This window comes from Chiloscyllium plagiosum, unplaced genomic scaffold, assembly GCF_037043375.1.
Source record: "Chiloscyllium plagiosum isolate Xiang-an unplaced genomic scaffold, Cpla_swu_hap1 HiC_scaffold_35, whole genome shotgun sequence".
In the NCBI taxonomy this organism is placed as follows: domain Eukaryota; kingdom Metazoa; phylum Chordata; class Chondrichthyes; order Orectolobiformes; family Hemiscylliidae; genus Chiloscyllium; species Chiloscyllium plagiosum.
In genome coordinates, this window is record NW_028270173.1 from 62937828 (window position 1) to 62964189 (window position 26362).

The 26362-nt window shown below is 44.2% G+C and overlaps 1 protein-coding gene across 1 annotated transcript; it reads right to left on the minus strand.

Moving 5' to 3' along the window:
- Positions 1-232: 232 nt before the first annotated feature.
- Positions 233-21082, minus strand: LOC122541614 (uncharacterized). The gene is made up of 3 exons (XM_087979731.1): positions 20554-21082; positions 17622-17678; positions 233-2982 (listed from the first exon to the last, which is right to left on the minus strand). The coding sequence occupies exon 3, from the start codon at positions 2219-2221 to the stop codon at positions 350-352; it is 1872 nt and encodes a 623-aa protein (XP_087835857.1). The 5' UTR covers positions 2222-2982; positions 17622-17678; positions 20554-21082; the 3' UTR covers positions 233-349.
- Positions 21083-26362: the final 5280 nt, after the last annotated feature.

Here is a 26362-nt window from a genome sequence, read left to right on the forward strand (position 1 = left end):
TGATTTATCACACACCTCACACGTGAATGTTCTATTCTCTGTGTGAATTTGTTGGTGTACATGTAGGGATTATGTATTTGAGAATGATACGTTAACATATCATCTGAATGATTTCTCCCCTGTGTGAATTTGCTGGTGTCTTTGAAGTTTTGATGACTCTAAAAATGACTTGTTGCATTCCTTACACTTGTGAGGTTTCTCCCCTGTGTGAGTGAGTTGATGTCTTTGCAGCTTTGATGACTCTGAAAACGCTTTTTCACACACCTTGCACTTAAACGGTTTCTCCCTCGTGTGAATCCGTTGATGGATCAAGAGTCTTGATGAGTTACAGAATGATTTGTTACACCACTCACACGTGAATGGTTTCTCCCGTGTGAACTTGTTGGTGTATGCGGAAACTCCATGAACGTGAGAAGGCTTTGCCACAAACCTTACATGTGAATGGTTTCTCCCCTGTGTGAATACGTTGGTGTCTGCGGAGGTTTGAACAGTCTGAGAATGATGTATCACACATCTCACATGTGAATGGTTTCTCCCCTGTGTGAACCCGATGATGTATTTGAAGTTTTGACGGCTCTGAGAAGGACTTGTTGCATTCCTTACACTTGTGAGGTTTCTCCCCTGTGTGAATTCGCTGGTGTCTTTGAAGCTTTGACGACTCTAAGAATGTTTTATCACACACTTTGCACATGAACGGTTTCTCACCCGTATGAATCCTTTGATGGATCAAGAGTCTCGATGAGTTACAGAATGATTTGTTGCAGCACTCACACGTGAATGGTTTCTCCTTTGTGTGGATGCGTTGGTGTATCCGGAATTCTGAACGTTGCAAGAATGATTTGTCACACACCTCACATGTAAATGGTTTCTCCCCTGTGTGAATCTGTTGGTGTCTGCGGAAGCTTGAACAGTCTGAGAATGATGTGTCACACATCTCACACGTGAATGGTTTGTCCCCTGTGTGAACTCGTTGATGTGTTTGAAGTTTCGACTGCTCTGAGAATGATTTGTTGCATTCCTTGCACTTGTGAGGTTTCTCCTCTGTGTGAACTCGTAGGTGTGTTTGAAGTTTTGACGGCTCTGAGAATGATTTGTTGCATTCCTTACACTTGTGAGGTTTCTCCCCTGTGTGAGTGAGTTGATGTCTTTGCAGCTTTGATGACTCTGAAAACGCTTTTTCACACACCTTGCACTTAAACGGTTTCTCCCTCGTGTGAATCCGTTGATGGATCAAGAGTCTTGATGAGTCACAGAATGATTTGTTGCACCACTCACACGTGAATGGTTTCTCCCCTGTGTGGATGCGTTGGTGTATCCGGAGGTCTGAAGGTTGCAAGAATGACTTGTTACACATCTCACATGTAAATGGTTTCTCCCCTGTGTGAATCTGTTGGTGTATGCGGAAACTCCACGAACGTGAGAAGGCTTTGCCACACACCTCACATGTGAATGGTTTCTCCCCTGTGTGAATACGTTGGTGTCTGCGGAGGTTTGAACAGTCTGAGAATGATGTATCACACTTCTCACATGTGAATGGTTTCTCCCCTGTGTGAACCCGATGATGTATTTGAAGTTTTGACGGCTCTGAGAAGGACTTGTTGCATTCCTTACACTTGTGAGGTTTCTCCCCTGTGTGAATTCGCTGGTGTCTTTGAAGCTTTGACGACTCTAAGAATGTTTTATCACACACTTTGCACATGAACGGTTTCTCACCCGTATGAATCCTTTGATGGATCAAGAGTCTCGATGAGTTACAGAATGATTTGTTGCAGCACTCACACGTGAATGGTTTCTCCTTTGTGTGGATGCGTTGGTGTATCCGGAGGTCTGAACGTTGCAAGAATGATTTGTCACACACCTCACATGTAAATGGTTTCTCCCCTGTGTGAATCTGTTGGTGTCTGCGGAAGCTCCACGAATGTGAGAAGGCTTTGTCACAAACCTCACATGTGAATGGTTTCTCCCCTGTGTGAATACGTTGGTGTCTGCAGAAGCTTGAACAGTCTGAGAATGATGTGTCACACATCTCACATGTGAATGGTTTCTCCCCTGTGTGAACTCGTTGGTGTGTTTGAAGTTTTGACGGCTCTGAGAATGATTTGTTGCATTCCTTGCACTTGTGAGGTTTCTCCCCTATGTGAATTCGTTGGCGTCGGCGGAGGGTTGATGGCTCCGAGAATGTTTTGTTGCACACCTCGCACGTGAATGGTTTCTCCCCCATGTGAATCCTCTGGTAGAGCAAGAGTCTTGATGAGTCAGAAAATGATTTGTTACATAACTCATGCACAAGTGTTCTTCCCCTTGTGTGAATGCTTTGGTGTTGACAGAAATCTGCTGACCATGAGAACGATTTTTCACAAACCTTGCATTTGAATGCTTTTGCCCTTGTATGAACTGCTCGATGTTTTATGGAGCCTGTGAATTGTGCCTGACGGGTGACATTTTCTCTCCAGCGTCACTGTGTCAGAGAGTCACTAGCATAGAGGACATCGCAACCACTTCACACTTGAATGGGTTTTTTTCCAGGTGTCTTTCCTTCTGTGAACAATTTTACAAAATTACACCTTGTGTATTAGGAGTTTACATGAACTTCCTACCAAATATAATACGAACAGCTTTTCACCTGTAGGATTGAGTCACTGGTTCATGAGGATCAATAAATGATTGAAGCTCTCACCACACTTGAAGCAACTCACACTTCTTGCCAGTCTCATCCAAAGCCTCACCACCTAATCTTCAGAAAGACTGATAGAAGTCTCTACACCACTGACCAGTTTCAGATCTGAAAATACATCAAAGCTCTTCTGACCTGACCGATTTCGACTTGATGGTTTCACTGCCCAATCTTCTCTGTGTTGAACAAAATTGTGAAGGAACTCGACGTCTTGCTACTTTCATGCAATTGATCTTTGGGTGATCTTCAGGATCTTTTGGTGCTATCTATCCTCTCTACGTTGTCTGGTGTAGTACAATGCAATCCTTCTGTAAAACAGCAAATAGAAACATTAGTTTTTTTTTTCCAGTACCCTCTCCCCACCTGTTGAAGGTGTGGACTCCTCAGTTCTTTCTTATTTATACTTCAGTGAGGTCTGAGTGTCATTGCTTAGGCCAGCATTTCTTGCCCATCTATTACTGCAGAAGGTGGTGACAATAAGCTGCCTTTTTGAACTGCTAGAGTCCAGGCATACAGTTTTAGATACTATTGGGGGAGGGGCACTTACCAGGATAAGCAATAGGGCACAGCTCTCTGGCACAGAGTCTGTCCCTGTTGCTCAGAAGGGAAAGGGGAAGTGGAGCAGACCATTGGTCATTGAGGACTCCATAGTTAGGGGGACAGATAGGGGGTTCTGTGGGATGAGAGAGACTCATGATTAGTACGTTGCCTCCCAAGTGCCAGGGTTCGTGAAGTCTCTGATCGTGTTTTCAGGATCCTTGAGGGGAGGGTGAGCAGCCGCAAATCGTGGTCCACATAAGCACCAACAACGTAGGTAGGAAAACAGATGGGGATTTAAAGCAAAAAGTCAGGGAGCTAGGATAGAACCTTGGAGCTAGAACAAACAGAGTTGTTGTCTCTGGTTTGTTGCCAATGCCACATGCTAGCGAGGTGAAGAATGGGGAGAGAGAGAGGAGTTGGACACGTAGCTACAGGGATGGTGTAGGAGGGAGGGTTTTGGATTCCTGGATAATTGGAGCTTTTTCTGGGGTAGATAGGACCTCTACAAATAGAATGGTCTTCACCTGAACCAGAAGGGTACCAACATCCTGGGGGAAAAATTTGCTAATGCTCTTCGGGAAGGTTTAATCTAATTCAGCAGGGGGATGGGAATCTAAATTGTAGTTCCAGTATACAGGAAGTTGAGAGTAGTGAGTTCAGAAATAAGGTTTCATGGTCACAAGAGGGCACCGGCAAGCAAGAAGTTGGTTTGAAGTGTGTCTACTTCAACGCCAGGATCATCTGGAATATGGTGGGTGAACTTGCAGCATGGGTTAGTACCTGGGACTTTGATGTTGTGGCCATTTCAGAGACATGGATAGCAGGGACAGGAATGGTTGTTGCAGGTTCCAGGATTTAGATGTTTCAGTAAGAACAGAGAAAATGGTAAAAGAGGGGAAGGTGTAGCATTGCTAATCAAGGACAGTATTACGGGAGCAGAAAAGACATTTGGTGACTCATCTACTAAGGTAGTATGGGCTGAGGTGAGAAACAGGAAAGGAGAGGTCAGCCTGTTTGGCAGTTTTCGAGAGGCTTCTGAATAGTTCCAGAGATCAGGAGGAAAGGATAGCAAAGATGATTCTTGATCAGAGGGAGAGTGACAGGGTAGTTGTTATAGGGGACTTTAAATTTCCAAATATTGACTGGCAATACTGTACTTAAAGTACTTTAGATGTGTCAGTTTTTGTCCAACATGTGCAGGAAGGTTTCCTGACATAGTATGTAGACAGGCCAACAAGAGGCGAAGCCACATTGGATTTGGTACTGGGTTATAAACCCAGCCAGGTGTTAGATTTGAAGGTAGGTCAACTTTGGTGATAGTGACTACAATTCAATTATGTTTACTTTGGTGATGAAAAGGGATAGGTATATACACTGCAGGGCAAGAGTTATAGCTGGTGGAAAGGCAATTATGATGCAGTTAGGCAAGATTTTGGATGCACAGGATGGGGAGGAAACTGCAGGGGATGGGCACAATTGAAATGTGGAGCTTATTGAAGGAACAGCTACTGTGTGTCCTACCAGTCAGGCAGGGAGGAACTTGTCAAGCAACAGAGCCATGGTTCACTAAATAAGGTGAATCTCTTATCAAGAGGAAGAAGACAGCTTTTATTAGGATAAGACATGAAGGCTCAGTTAGGGCACTTGAGAGTTACAAGTTAGCCAGGAAGAGCGAAGAGAGAAGGTGTAAAACTTGACCTACTCTTGGGAAATAAGGCAGGGCAGGTGACTGAGGTGTCAGTGGGGGAGCACTTTGGAGCCAGTGACCATAATTCAATTAGTTTTAAAATAGTGATGGAAAAGAATAGACCAGATCTAAAAGTTGAAGTTCTAAATTCTAATTTTGATCATATCAGGCAAGAACGTTCAGAAGCTGATTGGAGGATGATGCTCGTGGGTAAAGCCTTCAGAAATGAGATTAAGAGAGTCCAGAGAAAGTATATTCCTGTTAGGGTGAAAGGAAAGGCTGGTAGCTGTAGGGAATGCTGGATGGCTAAAGATATCGAGGGTTTGGTTAAGAAAAAGAAGGAAGCATATGTCAGGTATAGACAAGATAGATCAAATGAATCCTTAAAAAAGTATAAAGGCAGTAAGAGTATACTTAAGCGGGAAATCAGGAGGGCAAAAAGGGGAAACGAGGTAGCTTTGGCAATAAGAATTAAGGAGAATCCAAAGGGTTTTTACAACTACGTTAGGGACAAAAGGGGAATGAGGGAGAGAATAAGGCCCCTCAAAGATCAGCAAGATGGCCTTTGTATGGAACCGCAGCTGATGGGGAGATACTAAACGAATATTTTGCATCAGTTTTTACTGTGGAAAAGGACATGGAAGGTATAGAATGTTGGAAAATAGATGGTGACATTGTGAAAACTGTCCATATTACAGAGAAGAAAGTGCTGGAGGTCTTGAAATGTATAAAAGTGCAAGGTTTGTGAAGGTTTGTAGCTCAGGTTGAGGTTTAGGGTGTAGGTTTTCTTGCTGAGCTGTAGGTTTGATATCCAGACGTTTCATTTCCTGGCGAGGTAACATCATCAGTGGCGACCTCCAAGTGAAATGAAGCTGTTGTCTCCTGCTTTCTATTTATATCTTTCTCCTGGATGGGGTTCCTGGGGTTTGTGGTGATGTCATTTCCTGTTCGTTTTCTGAGGGGCTGCCAGAGACATGCCAGAGAATTCTTAGAGGCCTGGCACTCCAACCACAACGCCATAAACAAACACATAGATCTAGATGCCATCTATCAACCCCTCAGAAAACAAACAGGAAATGACATCACCACAAACCCCAGAAACCCCATCCAGGAGAAAGATATAAATAGAAAGCAGGAGACAATAGCTTCGCTTCACTTGGAGGTCGCCACTGATGATGTTACCTAGCCAGGTAATGAAAGGTCTAGATATCAAACCTACAGCTCAGCGAGCAAATGTATAAAAGTGGATAAATCCCCAGCACCTGATCAGGTGTACCTTAGAACTCTGTGGGAAGTTTGAGAAGTGATTGCTAGGTCCTTGCTGAGATATTTGTATCATCAATAGTCACAGGTGAGGTGTTGGAAGACTGGAGGTTGGCTAAAGTGGTGCCATTGTTTAAGAAGGGTGGTAAAGACCAGCCAGGGAACTATATACCAGTGAGCCTGACATGGTAGTGGGCAAGCTGTTGGAGGGAATCCTGAGGGATAGGATGTATATGCATTTGGAAAGGCAAGGACTGGTTAGGGATAGTCAACATGGCTTTGTGCGTGGGAAATCATGTCTCACAACCTTGATTGAGTTTTTTGAAGAAGTAGTGATGAGGATTGATGAGGGCAGAGTGGTGGATGTGATCTATGTGGACTTCAGTAAGGCAATCGACAAGGTTCCCCATGGGAGACTGGTTAGCAAGATTAGATCTCATGGAATACAGGGAGAACTAGCCATTTGGATATAGAACTGGCTCAAAGGTAGAAGACAGAGGGTGGTGGTGGAGTGTTGTTTTTCAGATTGGAGGCCTGTGACCAGTGGAGTGCCACAAGGATCGGAGCAGGGTCCACGACTTTTCGTCAATTATATAAATTATTTGAATGTGAGCATAAGAGGTATAGTTAGTAAGTTTGCAGATGACACCAAAATTGGAGGTGTAATGGACAGTGAAGAAGGTTACCTCAGATTACAATGGGATCTTGATCAGAAGTGGAAGATGAAGTTTAATTTAGATAAATGTGAGATGCTGCATTTTGGGAAAGCAAATCTTAGCAGGACTTACACACTTAATGTAAGGTCCTGGGAGTATTTCTGAACAAAGAGACCTTGGAGTGCAGGTTCATAGCTCCTTGAAAGTGGAATCGCAGGTAGATAGGATCATGAAGAAGGCGTTTGGTATGTTTTCCTTTATTGGTCAGAGTATTCAGTACAGGAGTTGGGAGGTCATGTTGCGGCTGTACAGGACATTGGTTAGGCCACTTTTGGAATATTGCGTGCAATTCTCGTCTCCTTCCTATCGGAAGGACACTGCAAAACTTAAAAGGGTTCAGAAAAGATTTACAAGGATGTTGCCAGGGTTGTAAGATTTGAGCTATAGGGAGAGGTTGAACAGGCTAGCGCTGATTTCCCTGGAGTGTCAGAGGCTGAGGAATGACCTTATAGAGGTTTATGAAATCATGGGCATGGATAGGACCAATAGACAAAATCTCTTCCCTGGGGTGGGGGAGTCCAGAACTAAGGGTATCGGTTTAGGGTGAGAGAGGAAAGATATAAAAGAGACCTAAGAGGCAGCTTTTTCACGCAGAGGGTGTTACGTGTATGGAATGAGCTGCCAGAGGAAGTGGTGGAGGCTGGTACGATTGCAACATTTAATAGGCATCTGGATGGTTATATGAATAGGAAGGGTTTGGAAGGAACGGACTGGGTGCTGGCAGGTGGGACTAGATCGGTTTCGGATATCTGGTCAGCATGGATGAGTTGGACATCTCTATGACTCTATGATTAACAGCCAGGACAGGATGTGAGAGGTCATTGGCAGATAGGATCAAGGAAAGTCCGAAGGTTTTCTATAGCTATATCAGGAATAAAAAAGTGACTAGAGTAAGATTAGGGCCAATCAAGCATAATGGGAAGTTATGTATGGAGCAAGGGGAGGTAGGGGAAGTGCTAAAATGAATATTCTTCGTTTGTATTCACACTGGTAAAAGACAATGTTGTCAAGGAGAATACTGAGATACAGGCTACTACAATAGACGGGATTGAAGTTCACAAGGAGGGGGTGTTAGGAATTCTGGAAAGTGTGAAAACAGATAGGTCCCCTGGGCCAGATGGGATTTATCCTAGGATTCTCTGGGAAGCCAGGGAGGAGATTGCAGAGCCTTTGGCTTTGTTCTTTGTGATGTCATTATCTACAGGAATCGTGCCAGAAAACTGGAGGATAGCAAATGCTGTTCCCTTGTTCAAGAATAGAGACACTCTGGAAATAACAGACCTGTGAGCCTTACTTCAGTTGTGGGTAAAGTATTCGAAAAGGTTATAAGAGATAGAATTTATAATCATCTAGAAAGAAATAAGTTGATTAGAGATAGTCAACACCATTTTGTGAAGGGTAGGTCGTGCCTCACAAACCTTATTGAGCTCTTTGAGAAGGTGACCAAACAGGTGGATGAGGGTAATGCGGTTGATGTGGTGTATATGGATTTCAGTAAGGTGTTTGATAAGGTTCCCCACGGTAGGTGATTACACAAAATACGGAGACATGGGATTGAGGTTGATTTAGTAGTTTGGAACAGAAATTGGCTAGCTGAAAGAAGACAAAGGGTGATGATTGATGGGAAATGTTCATCCTGGAGTTCAGTTACTAGTGGTGTACTGCAAGGATCTGGTTTGGGGACACTGCTGTTTGTCATTTTTACAAGTGACCTGGACGAGGGCGTAGAAGAATGAGTTAGTAAATTTGCGGATGACATTAAGATTGGTGGAGTTGTAGATAGTACCAAAGGATGTTGTAGGTTACGGAGGGACATAGATAAGCTTCAGAGCTGGGCTGTGAGGTGGCAAATGAAGTTTAATACAGAAAAGTGTGAGATGACACGCTTTGGAAGGGGCAGCAGAAATAAAGAATATTGTCCCAATGGTAAGATTCTCGGTCGTGTAGATAAACAGAGAGACCTTGGTGTCCCTGTACGTAGATACCCGAAAGATGTCACCCAGGTTGTTATGAAGCATCCGATGTGTTAACTTTTATTAGTAGAGGGATTGAGTTGCAAAGCCATGAGGTCACACTGCAGCTGTACAAAACTCTGGTGTGACCGCATTTGGAGTATTGCGTACAGTCTGGTCACCGCATTACAGGTAGGATGTGGAAGCTTTGGAAAGGATTTAGAGGAGATTTACAAGGATGTTGCCTGGTGTGGAGAGATGGTCTTATGAGGAAAGGTTGAGAGACTTGAGGCCGTTTTCATTTGAGAGAAGGTTGAGAGGTGACTGATTAGAGGCATATAAGATAATCAGAGGGTTAGATCGGTTGTACAGTGAGAGCCTGTTTCCTCGGATGGTGATGGAGAGCATGAGGGGACATAACTTTAAATTGAGGTCTGATAGATATACGACAGATGTCTGAGGTAGTTTCTTTACTCAGAGTAGTTGGGGTGTGGAATGGCCTGCCTGCAACAGTAGTAGACTTGCCAACTTTAAGGGTATTTAAATGGTGAGTGGATTGACATAGTGATGAAAATGGAATAGTGTAGGTTAGATGGGCTTCAGATTGTTCTTGTAGGTCAGTGCAACATTGAGGGCTGAAGGGCCTGTCCTGCACTGTAATGTTCTATGTTGTGAAGGGATACCCCTGATGCTATTATGGAACGACTTCCAGGATTTTGACCCAGAGACACTGAAGGAGCAGCGATATCTTTACAAGTCAGGATGATGTGTGGCTGCTTTCACCCAGGCAATGGAGAATATTTGTATCAAGATTCCTGAATTATAGAATCATACATCATAGAAACATGCCCTTCAGTCCAACTAGTCCATGCCGACCAAGTTTCCCAAACCAAACGATTTCCACTTGCCTGTGTTGGCCAATTCCCATTTAAATCTTTATCCTCTCACCTTAAATGTACTTCCCCGACTATGAACTCTCCCATGCCACTCCCCCTGAAGAAAGGACCTTTGCTCTTTACCTCATCTACACCCTTCATGATTTTATAAACTCCTGTAAGGTCACCCGTCAACTTCCTAAGCTTCATTGTAAAACTTCTTTGCTTGTCTAATCTATCCTTATAAATGAAAACCCATAGTGCTGGCAACATCCTGCTAAATCTTTTCTGAACCCTCTCTGGTTATACCCTTCCTACAGCTGGGCCGCCAGAACTTTATACAGTCCTTCAAATATAGCTTCACAAATTCCTGTACAACCTCAACATGATGTACTAACTCCTATACTCAAAGATCTGAACAATGAGGTTTCTTAACCACCCTGTCTACCTGTGATGCAAATTTCAAACAACTATGTACCTGAACCCCTGGGTTTCTCTTTGACAACACTACCCAGGGCCCTCCCATTAATTGTATAAGTTCTGTCCTTGTTTGTTTTATCAAAATGCAATACCTCACAATTATCCAAATTGAACTCCATCTGCCACTCCCCAGCTCATGGGCCCAATTATTGATGATCTCGTTGTAATCTTCGTTAACCTTCTTCACTGCTGACTATACCACAAATTCTGGTGTCATCCTTACTAACCATGCCTTCGAAATTCTCATTCAAACCATTCGTATATATGACAAACCAAAGTGGACCCAAGACTAATCCCTGTGGAACACCACTGGTTGCAGGCCTCCAGTCTGATCAACAACCCTCCACCATCTTGTATGTCAAGCTAAGTTTGTATCCAATTGGCAAATTCTCCCTGAATCCCATCTGATCTAACTTTACAAATTAGTTTATCATGTGAAATCTTGTCGAAATCTTTACGAAAGTTCATGTATATGTCGACCGCTCTGCCCACATCAATATTTTCATTATGCCCTTAAAAAAGAATCAGGTTTGTGAGACACATCTGCCCTTGCCTCTCCTAATGCATGTAAATACTACCCACCACTGATGTCAGACTCACAGGTCGATGGTTCCCAGGCTTTTCCTTACAGCCTTTCTTAAATAAAAGCACAACAATGGCCACCATCCAGCACCTCACCAGTGACTGGAGATGATACAAGTATCACTGCAAGCGGTCGTGCAATTTTCTTCCCTAACTTTCCACTACATCCTAGGATACACTTGACCAGGTCCTGGAGATTTATCCACCTTTATGTTTAGAAGACCTCCAGCACTTCCTCTTCTGTAATGTGGACTCTTTTCAGTACATTAATATTAATTTCGCCTAGTTCTCTGGCCTCTATTTCTTGCTCCACAGTAAAAACTGACGTGAACTATTCATTTAGTATCTTTTCCATCTCCTGTAGTTCAACACATAAATGACCCACTGATCTCCAAGGGACCGTATTCTTGCCCTAGTCGCTTTTTTGCTGTTATAGTCATAGAGATGTACAGCACGGAAACAGACCCTTCGGTCCACTCTGTCTATGCCGAACAGTCCATGGCAAAATAGTATTAAGTCAGCAAGGTCATGTCTACTCAATCTATTACAATTCTTTGAGGATGAAACGAGTAAGTTAGACAAAGAAGATTCAGCGGAGGTGAGCTATTTGAATTTTCATGAGGGCTCTGACAAGGTGTTGAACCTGAGGCTGCAAGATAACAGCCCATGGTGTTCGAGGCAAGGTACTGGCATTGACAGAGGACTGGCTGATTGGCAGAAGGCAGGGAATAGGGACAAAGGGGTCTTTTTCAGGATGGCAGCCAGTTACTTGTGGAGTTCCATAGGGATCCTTGTTGGGACCACAAATATTTAGGTTATGCATTGATGCTCTGGGCAAAGGAACTGAAGGCATTATTGCTCACTTGTGGATGACAGAAAGATAGGTGGACAGACAGGTCATGTTGAGGAGGCAGGGAGGCTGAGTAAGGACTTCAACAGGCTAGGAGAGCGGACAAAGAAGTGGCAGATGGATTACAATGTGGGAAAGTGTGAGTCCCGTAGAGTGAGAGAGATGTACGGCATGGAAACAGATCCATTGGTCCAAGTTATCCATTCTGATCAGATATTCTAAATAAATCTGGTCCCATTTGCCAGCATTTGGTCCATATGCCTACAAAACCTTCTTTATCCAAATACCCATCCAGGTATCTTTTAGTTGGACCACTTCCTCTGGCAGCTCACTCTTTTTACGCACCACCCTCTGCATGAAACAGTTTCCCTTAGATCCCTTTTAAAACTTTCCCCTCTCACATTAAACTTATGCATTCCAGGTTTGGATTCCCCACACCAGGGAAAATACCTTGTCTATTTACCCTATCCATGCCCATTATGATTTTATAAATCTTTGTAAGGTCATCCCTCAGCCTCCGATGCTCCAAGGAAAATAGCCCCAGTCTAATCAGCCTCTCCCTACAGCTCAAGCCCTCCAAACCTGGCAAATCCTTGTAAATCTTTTCTGAATCCTTTCAAGTTTCACAACATGCACGCAGTATTCCAAAGTGGCCCACCAATGCCTTTTACAGCTGCAACATGACCTCCCAGCTCCTATACTCAATACTCTGATCAATAAAGTCAAGCCTACCAAATGCCTTCTTTACCATCATATCTACCTGTGACTCCACCTTCAAGGAACGATGAACCTGTACTTCAAGGTCTCTTTGTTCAGCAATACTCTCCAGGACCTTACTATTAAGTGTATAAGTCCTGCCTTGATTTGACTTTCCAGAATGCAGCACCTCACGTTTATCTAAATTAAGCTTCATCTGCCACTCCTTCGCCCATTGGCTCATCAAGATCCTGTTGTACTCTGAGGTAACCTTCTTTGCTGTCCACTACACCTCTAATTTTGGTGTCATTTGCAAACTTACTAACTGTACTGGCTATGTTTACGTTCAAAGCACTGATATAAGGAATGAAAAGCAGCAGACCCAGCACTGATTTTTGTGACATGCCACTGGTCACAGGCCTCCAGTCTGAAAAATAACTATGCATCACCCACGACCCTCTGTCTTCTACCTTTGAGCAAGTTCTGTATCCAAGCGGCTAGTTGTCACTATATTCCATGTGATCTAACTTTGCTAACCAATCTTCCATGAAGAATCTTGATGAATGCCTCATTGAAGTCAATGTAGATCACGTCCACTATTCTGCCCTCATCAAACCGCTTTAATATTTCTTCAAAAAACTCAATCAAGTTTGTGTGACATGATTTCCCATGGACAAAGCCATGTTGACTACCCCTAATCAGTCCCTGCCTTTCCAAACACATGTAAATCCTGTCTGTCAAGATTCCCTCCAACGGGGAGAAAGTGAGGTCTGCAGATGCTGGAGATCAAAGTTGAAACTTTATTGCTGGAACAGCACAGCAGGTCAGGCAGCATCCAGGGAACAGGAGATTCGACGTTTCGGGCACAGGCCCTTCTTCAGGAATGAGCAGAGAGTGTCCAGCAGGAGAAGATAAAAGGTAGGGAGGAGGGACTTGGAGGAGGGGCGTTGGAAATGTGATAGGTGGAAAGAGGTCAAGGTGAGGGTGATAGGTCGGAGTAGGATGGAGGCGGAGAGGTCAAGAAGAAGACTGCAGGTCAGGAAGGCGGTGCCGGGCTGGAGGGATTCGGCTGAGACAAGGTGGGGGGAGGGGGGATGAAGAAACTGGTGAAGTCCAAGTTCATTCCCTGTGGTTGGAGGGTTCCCAGTCGGAAGATAAGACGCTCCTCCTCCGACCGTCGCGTTGTTGTGGTTTGGCGGTGGATGAGTCCAATGACTTTATATGATTCCCTCCAACAACTTGCTCAGCACAAATATCTCAGCAATCACTTCCCGAGCTTCCCACAGAGTTCTCATGTACACCTGATCACGTTCCAGGGATTTACCCACTTTTATGCGTTTTAAGCCATCCAGAACCATCTCCTCTGTAATATGAACATTTTAAAGTTATCGCTACTTATTTCCCCATGTTCTACATCTTCCATATCATTTTCCACAGTAAAAGCTGATTTCAATTACCTGTTTAGTATCTCCCCCCTATCTCCTGGTGGCCTTGGCGATCTTTGAGGGACCTTATTCTCTCCCTAGTTACCCTTTTGTCCTTAATGTATTTGTAGGATCCCTTTGGACTTTCCTTAACCCTATTTGTCAAAGCAATTTCATGTCCCCCTTTTGCACTCTAGATTTCCGCTCTTAATTATACCCCTACTGCCTTTATACTTTTCTCAAGATTCGCTCGATCACTGCTGTCTATACCTGTCATATGCTTCCTTCTTTTTCTTGACCAAAACCTCAATTTCTTTCGTCATGCCGTCTCTAGACTCTCATGGTCTCATTTTTGAAGGCTTCCTATTTTTCAGCCAATAGACAATAGGTGCAGGAGTAGGCCATTCCGCCCTTCCAGGCTGCACCACCATTCAATATGATCATGGCTGATCATCCTTAATCAGTATCCTGTTCCTGCCTTATCTCCATAACCTTTGATTCCACTATCCTTGAGAGCTCTATCCAACTATTTCTTAAATGAATCCAGAGACTGGGCCTCCACAGCCCTCTGGAGCAGAGCATTCCATACAGCCACCACTGTCTGGGTGAAGAAGTTTCTCCTCATCTCTGTCCTAAATGGTCTACCCCGTATTTTTAAGCTGTGTCCTCTGGTTCGGCACTCACCCATCAGCGGAAACATGTTTCCTGCCTCCAGTGTATCCAATCTTTTAATAATCTTATATGTCTCAATCAGATCCCTTCTCAGTCTTCTAAACTCAAGGGTATACAAGCCCAGTCGCTCCAGTCTTTCAGTATAAGATAGTCCCGCCATTCCAGGAATTGACCTCGTGAACCTACGCTGCACTCCCTCAATAGCCAGAATGTCTTTCCTCAAATTTGGAGACCAAAACTGCACACAATACTCCAAGGTGTGGTCTCACCAGGGCCCTGTACAGCTGCAGAAGAACCTCCTGCATTTTTCCCACCTCTGAGGTCAGACTAACTGGTCTATAATTTTCTGCTTTCTCTCTCCCACCTTTCTTAAAAAGTGGTACAATATTAGCCACCCTCCAATCTGCAGGAACTGATCCCGAACCTATCGAACTCTGGAAAATAATCACCAACACATCCACGATTTCTAGAGCCACCTCCTTCAGTACCCTGGGATGTAGACCATCAGGGCCCGGGGACTTATCAACCTTCAGACCTAACAGTCTCTTTAACACCAATTCCTGGCAAATATAAATTCCCTTAAGTTGAGGTCCTTCAGCCACTGTTACCTCTGGGAAATTGCTTGTGTCTTCCCCAGTGAACACAGATCTGAAGTACCAATTCAACTCTTCTGCCATTTCTTTGTTCCCCATAATATATTCCCCTGTTTCTGTCTTCAAGGGCCCAATTTTAGTCTTAACCATTTTTTTGCCTTTCACATACTAAAAAAGCTTTTACTATCCTCCTTTACATTTTTGGCCAGTTTACCTTCGTACCTCATTTTTTCTCTGCGTATTTCCTTCTTTAGTAATCCTCTGTTGTTCTTTAAAAGCTTCCCAGTCCTCCGTTTTCCCACTTGTCTTTGCTATGTTATACATCTAAAGTTTTTCTCTTTTAACTTTATATGTTTCTTAACTTCCCTCGTCAGCCATGGCCACCCATGCCTCCTTCTAGGATCTTTCTTCCTTTTTGGAATGAACTGATCCTGCATCTTCTGCATGAGACACAGAAATATCTGCCATTGTTCCTCCACTGTCATCCCTGCTAAGGTATTGCATCATTGAACTTTGGCCAGCTCCTCCCTCATAGCTCCATAGTTCCCTTTATTCAACTGAAATATTGTCACTACCGATTGTACTCTCTCCCTTTCAAATTGCAGATTGAATCTTATTGTATTATGGTCACTACCTCCTAATGGCTCCTTCACTTTGAGGTCCCTGATCAATTCTGGTTCGTTGCACAATACCAGATCCAGAATTGCCTTATCCCTGGTAGGCTCCAGCACCAGCTGTTCTAAGAATCCATGTCTGAGGCACTCCACAAAGTCTCTTTCTTGAGGTCCAATACCACCCTGATTCTCCCAGTCTACCTGCATGTTGAAATCCCCCATAACAACTGTCGTAACATCTTTGCGATAGGCCAATTTCAGCTCCTGATTCAACCTACATCCGACATCCAGACTACTGTTTGGGGGCCTGTAGATAACTCCTAAGAGGGTCTTTTTACCCTTAGAATTTCTCAGCTCTATCCATACTGACTCTACATCCCCTGATTCTAGGTCCCCCCGGGCAAGGGACTGAATATCATCCCTTACCAACATGGCCATCCCACCCCCCTCTGCCCATCAGTCTGTCCTTACGATAGCACATGTAGCCTTGAATATTCATTTCCCAGGCCCTGTCCACTTGAAGCCACATCTCAGTTTTCCCCACAATATCGTATCTACCAATTTCCAAAAGAGCCTCAAGCTCACCCATCTTATTTCTAATGATTCATGCATTCACATATAGTATTTTTCATTTGTTACTGCCATCACCCTTCCCATTAACTCCTATTTCTGCTCAACCTTACAGCATGATCCCTTTTTGAGTTTTCTGCTTCATTGATACAGTTGTCTTTCTTGACTTCCCTTGTTCTAACTTTCCCTTCAATTTCCTTCTTAAACATCCAATTTGTCCCCTCACCCCATTATTTAATTTAAACGTAGCTGTGTTGCAGTAACAAACCTGCCTGCCAGAATGCTGGACCCAACCTATTAAGGTGCAAACCGTCTCTCTTGTATAATTTATGCTAACCACAAAACATACCCCAGTGATCCAAGAATTTAAATCCTTGCTTCCTGCACCAGTTCCCCAGCCACACGTTTCTGGCCTCACCAGCCCGAGGAACTGGAAGCAAACTGGAGATAACCACCCTGGACGTCCTGCTTTTCAGCCTTCTTCCTAGTTCTCCGAAGTCCCGCTGGAGTATGTTCCTCCTCTTCTTCCCGACATCATTTTTGCCGACATGTACCACCACCTCTGGCTCTTCATCTTCGTCCTTGAGGATTTCCTGCACTCTGTCTGTGATGTGTTTAACCCTGGCACCAGGAAGGCAACACACCATCCTTAAGTCCTGCCTGCTGCCACAAAAACCCCAGTCAGTTCCTCTCACTATGGAGTCCCCTATTAACACGGTTCTGTGCGATGTCCGACTCTTCCGGTCTGCCTCCACGCCAACCTTTAATTGACAGAACTGGCCACCTCACAGACTGGCAGTGTCATCTGTCTCTACAGTTTCCAAAAGATTCAACTTGTTCCTGACAGGTACTTCCCCCAGGGTCTCTTGCACCTGTCTCTTCTCTGCCTTCCTCATCATCTGCTCTCTTCTGGTATGGTCAGTGTAATAACCTCGCTGAAGGTCTTGTTCTCTCGGATGAGCCTAAGGTCCTCGAGTTCTTTCATCAGTGCTGCAATATGCTCTGTCAGTAGCTGAACGTGCACACACTTTCTACACTTATACGAGCCAGACACACCAGAGTCATTGACCTCCCACATCAAGCACGTAGCACTTGATGAACCAGCTTGGCAGTCATGTCTTCACCCTCTTCAACTGTGGCATAATCACTTCACTCAACTTCCTTGTCAAAGACTCCTGAGCTAAAGCCTCACTCTTCACTCCACAGGAACTTCCTTGGACCCTCTTTTTGGGGCAAGCCTGTGGACTTTTAATTTATGTTAGAGGAGGCCCTACTTGTCGGACCTGGGGTCTAGAACACACCCACTCAAATAACAATCACTTATCTTCCCGACCAGCTTTGCACTCCGACTTCACTTCCGCCCAGCACCCGCCGTTCTCTGCTGCAAAAAGACCATTGGCATCGAGGTAAGTTCTTAAATAACAATCACTTACCTTCCCGACCGGCTTTGCGCTCCGACTTCATTTCCGCCCAGCACCCACCGTTCTCTGCTGCAAAAAAAAAGCCATTCCTTTACTAGCAACCATCCACTCCTAATCAACTTTTGAAAATTCTTGCCTCTGTCAAAGTTGTCTTCCTCCAATTTAGAATGCAACTTTTAGATCCAGTCTATCGTTTTCCATCACTATTTTATAACTAATAGAACAACGGTCACTTGCCTCAAAACTGACACCCTGCTGACATCTCGGTCCTGCCTATTTCCCAAGATTGTGTCAAGTTTTACTTTGCCTTATTCTTGAAGAAGGGCTTATGCCCGAAACGTCGATTCTCCTGCTCCTAGGATGCTGCCTGGCCTGCTGTGTTTTTCCAGCACCACATTTTTCAACTCTGGTCTCCAGCATCTGCAGTCCTCACTTTCTTCAAGTTTTACCTTCTCTATTCGGTACATACTGAATCAGAACATTTTCTTGTACACACTTAACAAATTACAAGTTCTTAAGACTATGGCAGAGCCAGTCTATGTTTGGAAAGTTGAACTCCCCTATCATTGGAAGCACACTAGTTTTCGGAGTGTTGCTCCTTCATCACTATCACCTGATAAAGGAACGACACTCCGAAAGCTAGTGTGCTTCCAATTAAACCTGTTGGACTATAACCTGGTGTTACGTGATTTTTAACTTTGTACACCCCAGTCCAACACCGGCATCTACTAATCATCCCCTACCATTATCACCCTATTATTCTTACAGATAACTGAGATCCTCTCCCAAACTTGTTTGTCAATTTCTCACTGACTATTGGAGAGTCTATAGTACAATCCCAATAAAGTGATCTTCCCTTTCTTATTTCTTGGTTATGCACTTTGGTTGGAAGAATACAGGCATAGACTACTTTTTAAACAGAGAAAGCTTTCAAAAATCTGAGTACAAAAGCTCTTGGGAGTCCTAATAGCGATTTAGCGAGGGTATTTAGAAAAGAGATTGAAAGATTCTTGAATAGTAAGGTGACCAAGGGTTATATAGTCAAGGCAAGTGAATGGGGTTGAGAAACATATAAGCCATAATTAAAGGGCAGAGAAGACTCAATGGGCTGAATGGCCTCATTCTGCTCTGATATCTTGTGGTCTGTTGGTGATGGTTAGTCTTTGTCTTGTTGCAGATGGTATTATCTGGCACTTGAATAACATAAATGTTCCATCCCACGTGTCAGCGCAAGACTGGATATTGTACAGGTTTTGCTACATATGGATATGAAATGATCGTTGTGGGGAGTTGTGAATGGTGCTGAATGCTATGCAAATGTCAGTGAACCTCCCCATTCTAGGCATAGGAAAAAGAGAGGGTCACTCACAAAGCCAGGTAGTGGTGGTGGTGAGGTGGCGTTGGTTGACACAAAGCTGTAAAGTGAAGTCTTCGGAAAATGCATGAAGATGCGTTTTCACAAATGTATCTACAAGTATGGCAGTCAAATTGCGATGGCAATGCCACAACAATATTGACTCCATTTGCTTCAGGGCAAACAGGTTCAAGGAAAACTACCATTCCCTTGCAACTCATGAATCACTGCTTCACCATGTTCGTCATCATGTGGGACATTGACTATTGGTAGATCCCAAACTGGGTGTCCAGGAGGCAACAAATGTGGCACCGGAAAAACAAAGCAAATCAGGCCGCATCTGAGTAGCACGAGAGCATAAGCCCTTCATCAGGAATGTGGTGGGGAGGAAAGGGGTCTGAGAGATAAATAGGAGAGTTGGGATTGGGGGTAAGGTAGTTGGGAAGGCAATAGGTAGATACAGGTGGAGGGTGATAGTGCTAAGTCAGAGGGCTGGGTGGACCGGATAGGTGGGAAGGAAGATGGACAGGTAGGACAGTTTGAGTGGGAGGTGAAGGGTTGGATCTAGGATGAGGTGGTGGGAGGGGAGATTTGGAAATCAGTGGTCAATGTTGATGCAGTGTGATTGAAGGGTCCCAAGTGGAAGATGAGGCGTTCTTCCTCCAGTTGTTGGGTGGCTTGGATTTGGAGTCGGAGGTAGCCCAGGTCTTGTATGCCCTTGGGGAAGTGGGAGGGGGAGTTGAAGTGGTCAGCCACAGGGTGATGGAGTTGTTTGCTGTGGGTGTCCCAGAGATGTTCCCTGAAACCTTCTATAAGTTGGTGTGCTGTATCCCCAATGTCGAGGAGACCACATCGAGAGCAATGGACATAGACATGAGGTATTTGGATGTGCAGGAAAATCTCTGTTGGATGTGAAAAGATCCTTTGGGGCCTTGGATGAAGGTGAGGAGGAGATATGTGGGGACAGGTTTTACACGTCTTGTGGCAGCAAGGGAAGATGTTTGGTGTGGACCTAACGAGAAAGTACGAAAGGAATGGTCTCGGCGGAACGTCAGCCATGTACCGTCAGCCATCATCAGGACTGTGTTGCACAACAATCATACAGCTGTCAATCCAGGATCATCATCCCAACTAGTGGAAAGGCATCAGCGATGATCTTATCAATGGAAAGGCATTGATGGGCGATTTCTCCACTTGGGATTTGTTCACATTTGAAACTGAGGGTGCATAAAGTCTAACTGTAGTTTGGGTGTATTAATTGGTGTTAATAATTGCAGGAGTTTATCTTTTCTGAAGTTTCCTGCTTTAATTGCTCAAATGTATTGTTTAGTCAAAGTTGCTTTTAGTTTGTTTGGGTGAAATAATATCCTGCAATGACTTTTCATTTGTCATTGAGAATTCTAATCTCTTCAAAAAGCTATGATTTCTACAGGATCTGAAACATACCTCAAACATAACCAACAGCAAATAAGATCATCTGAAACATGGCATTGCTGTTCCGGGAACTTTTACCGCAACATTTTCTACATGACAAAAATATCCACACTTGAAAAACTATTTCCAATAGCTGTAATAAAAATTTTGGAATACCTGATGGTCCTGAAAATTTCTATATAGATGCAGATCTTTGGTTGCTTCCCTGTGGAGCTTACAGAATAAGCTGTGATGGCTAGTCAAATAACAACATTTCAAAAGGCATCTGGATGGGTACATGAATAGGAAGGGTTTATGGGAATATGTGCCAAATGCTTGCAAGTGGGACTAGATTAATTTAGGATATCTAGTCGACATGGATGAGTTGGACCAAAGGGTCTGTTTCTGTGCTTTGTGACTCTATGACTCGAGACAGGGCCCTGAGAAGTCTTGAAGGGATTTGAAAAGGCACGAAACATCTAGATCCCAACACAGAGAATGACCATTCCCAGTCTATAGTATAATAACAGCTCTCTCAGCTGGATCTTCTCACACAGCAAAGAGACATTTCCACCCCGATTGCCCCCACAAGATAGTCAGACTGCCTGAAGATTGGTGTGAATATTATGGGATACAATTTGTGTAAAAGCTGTCCCTTGCCGTTAACATTACCCTATGTGAGCTTTACTTGTTAAGTTACACACTGGCAACACGAGTGTTGTTCTGGTGCTGGGAAAAAAAAAATCAGACTACGCACAAAAGTTTTAGATTAGATTACAGTGTGGAAACAGGCCCTTTGGCCCAACAAGTCCACACCGACCCGCCGAAGCGCAACCCACCCATACCCCTAACCTAACACTACGGGCAATTTAGCGTGGCCAATTCACCTGACCTGCACATCTTTGGACTGTGGGAGGAAACCGGAGCACCCGGAGGAAACCCACGCAGACACGGGGAGAACGTGCAAACTCCACACAGTCAGTCGCCTGAGGCGGGAATTGAACCCGGGACTCTGGCACTGTGAGGCAGCCGTGCTAACCAATGTGCCACCGTATTTTTTTCTCTCACAATACAATACATAAACGGTGGGTGGCACAGTGGTTAGCCCTGGGTTCAATTCCCGCCTCACCTGACTGTGCAGGTGAATTGCCCATTGTGTTAGGTTTTGGGAGAACGTGTGGGTTGCGCTTTGGCGGGACGGTGTGGACTTGCTGGGCCGAAGGGCCTGCTTCCACACTGTAAGTAATCTAATCTAATAAACAACAGATAACCGTGGGGGATAAAGGAGAAAACAAAAAGCACAATTAGCCATGGGAAAGAGGGGAAAAAACTGGAATTTAAATAAAAAGAAAGGAAAACTTTAAAGCTGCTCCTTCACTCACCATCTCCTCACTTGGTTTTCAGTCCCTATAGGAAGTGAACCAGCTCTGGAAGAGGAAGAGGAGACAATGTGCAGAGTGGGTGGGCTCTCTGATTGACGTCTCTCACAGTCAATCCAAATATTTCTGGAGCAACATGAGTTTCCTGAAACTTGGGAAACTGACCGGGGATATGGAGGTGACTTTGAGCAGCAGATCAGGTGGGGATTTAAACTTGTCACTGTCCCATCTGAATAAAACCTCACTTATTGCAGCTGCTGTCTCAGTCCCCGTGGTAAATGTTTCTCAGCTTGCTAGTGTGGGAATAGTATTTTTCATTTTTAGAGGGTTTCACCAGCATGTTACCGCTACCATGGACGCTGTCGGTCTTCCACTTCTGATCTATTATCAAAGACCTTTGAGAGTACACATCCCACACTGATGTTGTCAGCTTGAAAGTCTCTGAAAAATGCTATCCCCACATTAGAAATCTTTGTCAAACATTTACTCGGGGAACTGATTCACTTCCTATAGGGACTGAAAATCAAGTGAGGAGATGGTGAGTGAATGAACAGCTTTTATACAAATTATATCCCATTTTATCCACACCAGTCTTCAGGCAGTCTGACTATCTTGTGGTAAAAACAAGGACTGCACATGCAGGAAACCAGAGTCTAGATTAGAGTGTGCTGGAAAAGCACAGCAGGTCAGGCAGCATCCGAGGAGCAGTAAAATCGATGTTTAGGGCAAAAGCCCTTCATCAGGAATAGAGCCTCTATTCCTGATGAAGGGCTTTTGCCCGAAACGTCGATTTTCCTGACTATCCTGTGGGCAATCAGGGGTGGAAATGTCCCTTATGCTGTGTGAGAAGATCCAGCTGAGAGAGCTGTTATTATACTGTAGACTGGGAATGGTCATTCTCTGTGTTGGGATCTAGATGTTTCGTGCCTTTTCAAATCCCTTCAAGACTTCTCAGGGCCCTGTCTCGAGTCATAGAGTCACAAAGCACAGAAACAGACCCTTCATCCAAACTCGCCCATGTCGACTAGATATCCTAAATTAATCTAGTCCCATTTGCCAGCATTTGGCACATATTCCCCATAATCCTTCCTATTCATGTACCCATCCAGATGCCTTTTAAAATGTGGCAATTTTACTGGCCTCCACAGCTTATGCTATGTGAGAAGATCCAGCTGAGAGAGCTCTTTACTTGATACTTTGTGCTGAACTGTGTGACTGCAGCAATGTGTTGGTGATTGAGTGTGTTGACTGGAAGCATTTCCCTTCTGAGTTTTGTTGCTGGCTTATTCCTGAACATGAGAAGGTGAGGTGTCATTTACTGGGAGGTGCAGACTGTCTAAGGATTCTTACACATTTGCAATTGTTGAGTTCTGTGTGCGTGTTTGGAGCTGGGTCTTATCGTGTGAACTGAAATGATCAAATCTCTCTGTGTGTGGGGATGTGGATATTGCCCGTCTTTTAAAATCCTTTTAAAAACAATGAAGACAGACTGGATCATTTAGGACTATATTCATCAGGTTTAGAAGAATAAGGGAGGATCTCAAAGCTCTATAATTCTATAAAACTGTACCATTCTGACAGGACTAGACAGACCATAATTAGAAAGGATGTCCCAGGAGTCCAGTGCCACAGGTCACAGTCTTAGGATACACAGCAGGCTCTTTCGGACTGACAGGAGGAGACGGTTCTTCACTCAAAGAATGGTGAGCGTCTGGAATTCTCTGTGACAGGGTGAGGTTGAAGCTAAAACTAGCGAATGTTTTCAAAAAAGAATTAATTTTGTTCTTCGGTCTAGAGAGATCAAAGGATATTGGGAGAGCGCAAGAAAGGGAAACTGAGTTGAATAATCAATCAGTGATCATATTGAATGGCAGATTTGATCCTGAGTCCCAGAATTTCAAAATAATCATATTTTAATACATTCCTGTGTAGCTCTAGCTTGAAGGACAATAGCATGTCACATCAAATCAGGAAAGCTTACCCACAGTGAGAGAATGGGATACAACAGCAGGAATTCAGGTAAGTTGCCTATTCCCTAACATTGGCCAGTGCCACTGGAAAGCAAGTAGCAGAGTGAGAAGAAGCTGAATGGCAACTGCCCAGATTGTTTGATCAGTTCATCAGTAAGTTCCCTCATAATCACAGAATGTGACAAGGTCAAGAGAGTTCAGACATTTGTTTCTTGGCCAAACTTTACTCCGTCCCAGCTGGGACTTGACCTCACAATGGAAGGAGATCCATATCTCAGATCCAACTTTCCAATTGGGCACCAGCCTCATGACCTGTCCTACCTGTCCATCTTCCTTCCCATTTATCCGATCGTCATTACCCCGATCTCCACTTACCTATTGCTCTCTCAGCTACCCTCCCCCCAGCCCCCCCTCCCATTTATCTCACCACACCCTCAGCTCACAGCCTCATTCTTGATGAAGGGCTTTTGCCCGAAATATCGACTCTCCTGCTCCTCGGATGCTGCCTGACCTGCTGCGCTTTTCCAGCACCACATTCTCAACTTGATCTCACAATCTCTGTTTTAGGAGGCCAGTGCCTTATCCATTAAATCATTTTGGGGATTTTGGGGAAGGGGGGGTGCTTGGTGAGTGTAACTTAACCCTTTGTGTCAACGTAACCAGTGCCAAATTTGATGCTTTTTTGAGGGCCGGCCCTTTTTTCTCAAATACAATCCGATTGGATCAATTCCAGGAATTAGGCTGACAGGATTGGGTTATGCTTTTTGTGTGTCAGTAATTAGTACTGCAAAGGATCATTTGTATGTGAGGAGCTATGAACCTGCACTCCAAGGTCTCTTTGTTCAGCAACACTCCCCAGGACCTTATCATTAAGTGTATAAGTTCTGCTAAGACTTGCTTTCCCAAAATGCAGCATTTTATCTAAAATAAACTCCATCTGCCACTTCTCAGCCCATTGGCATATCTGATCAAGATCCCGTTGTAATCTGAGGTAACCTTCTTCGCTGTCCACTACACTTCCAATTTTGGTATCATCTGCAAACTTATTAACTATATCTCTTATGCTCACATCCAAATCATTTATATAACTAATGAAAGGTAATGGATCCTGCACCGAACCTTGTGGCACTCCATTAGTCACTGGCCTCCTGTCTGAAAAACTCTCTACCACCACCCTCTACCTTTGAGACAGTTCTGTATCCAAATGGCTAGTTCTCCCTGTATTCCATGCTTGCTAACCAGTCTTCCATGGGGAACCTTGTCGAACGCCTTACTGAAGTCCATATAGATCACATCCACTGCTCTTCCCTCATCAATCCTCTTTGTGACTTCTTCAAAAAACTAAATCAAGTTTGTGAGACATGATTTCCCACGTGCTGAATATTGTGGAAACATTGGTGTAAATCCCCCACTTCTGACCTTATGATGGAGGAAAGTTATTGATAAAGCAGTTGGAGTGGTTGGACCAAGGACACTTCGCTCTGAACCTCCTGCAGGGATGTCAGAGAGCTGAGATAGAACATAGAACTGTACAGCGTAGGAATGGGCCCTTTAGTCCATTTTATTGTGCTGGACATGACGCCAATGAAACTAATCCACTCTGTCTGCCCTTAGTCCATTTCCCTTCACTCCTTGCATATTCATGTGCTTAACTGAAAGTTCCTTAAATGCCCCTATTTTATCTGCCTCCACCAACACCCCTTGGAGTCTGTGCAGACTCCTGTATAAAAACTTGACCCTCAGGTCTCCTTTGAATTTTCCTCCTCTCACCTCAAATGCATGCTCCCTACTGTTAAGACATTTCAACTCTGGGAAAAAGATTCTGACTGTCAACCCTATCTTTACATCTCATAATTTTATAGACTTCGATCAAGTCTCCCCATAGCCTCTGCCACTCAAGAGAAAACAACCCAAGTGTTTTCAACCTCTCCTTCTCGATCATACCTTCTAATCCAGGCAGCATCCTGATGAACCTCTTCTGCTCCCTCTCCAAAGCCTCCACATCCTTCCTGTAATGTGGTAACTAGAATTGAATGCAATACTGTAACTTTACCAAAGTCTTATACAACTGCAACATGACAATCTGACTCCTGTATTTAATTACCCGACCAATGAAGGCAGCATGCCATATGCCTTCTTTATCACCCTGTCTACTCGTGTGGCCACTTTCAGGGAGACGACTGACCTCCCAACAACCATTTTCCCTCGTGCTAGATGTGACTGTGATCACTGGAGAGATTTCCCTGATTCCCACTGACTTCAGTTTTGTTTATGATCTTCCAACCCTGCATTCTGTCCAACGCTGCCTTGATACGGAAGGTAGTCACTCTATCCTCCCATCTGGAGTTCAGCTCTTTTGTCCATCAGGTTTTAATGAGGTCAGGAGCTGAGTAAAAGCTGGCAAAACTGAAACTGACTGTCAGTAAACAGGTTGGAGCTGTGATAGTGCCGAATGATAATAATGTCAATAACTTCTTCCAAGTAGACTGATGGATGGTAAATGGCCAGGTTGGATTCCTCCCTTTCTGAGGAGAGGATATACATGCATATTTGATCACTTAGCTGCATACATGGAAGTACTGAAAAATCTTGACTAGGGTTTTGGCTTCTTCTGGAGCACAGATCTTCAGTGCTACT

Excerpts from the sequence above, each read along its gene's own strand:
- LOC122541614 (XM_087979731.1), bottom strand. The coding sequence starts at position 2,221 with ATGGGGGAGAAACCATTCACGTGCGAGGTGTGCAACAAAACATTCTCG.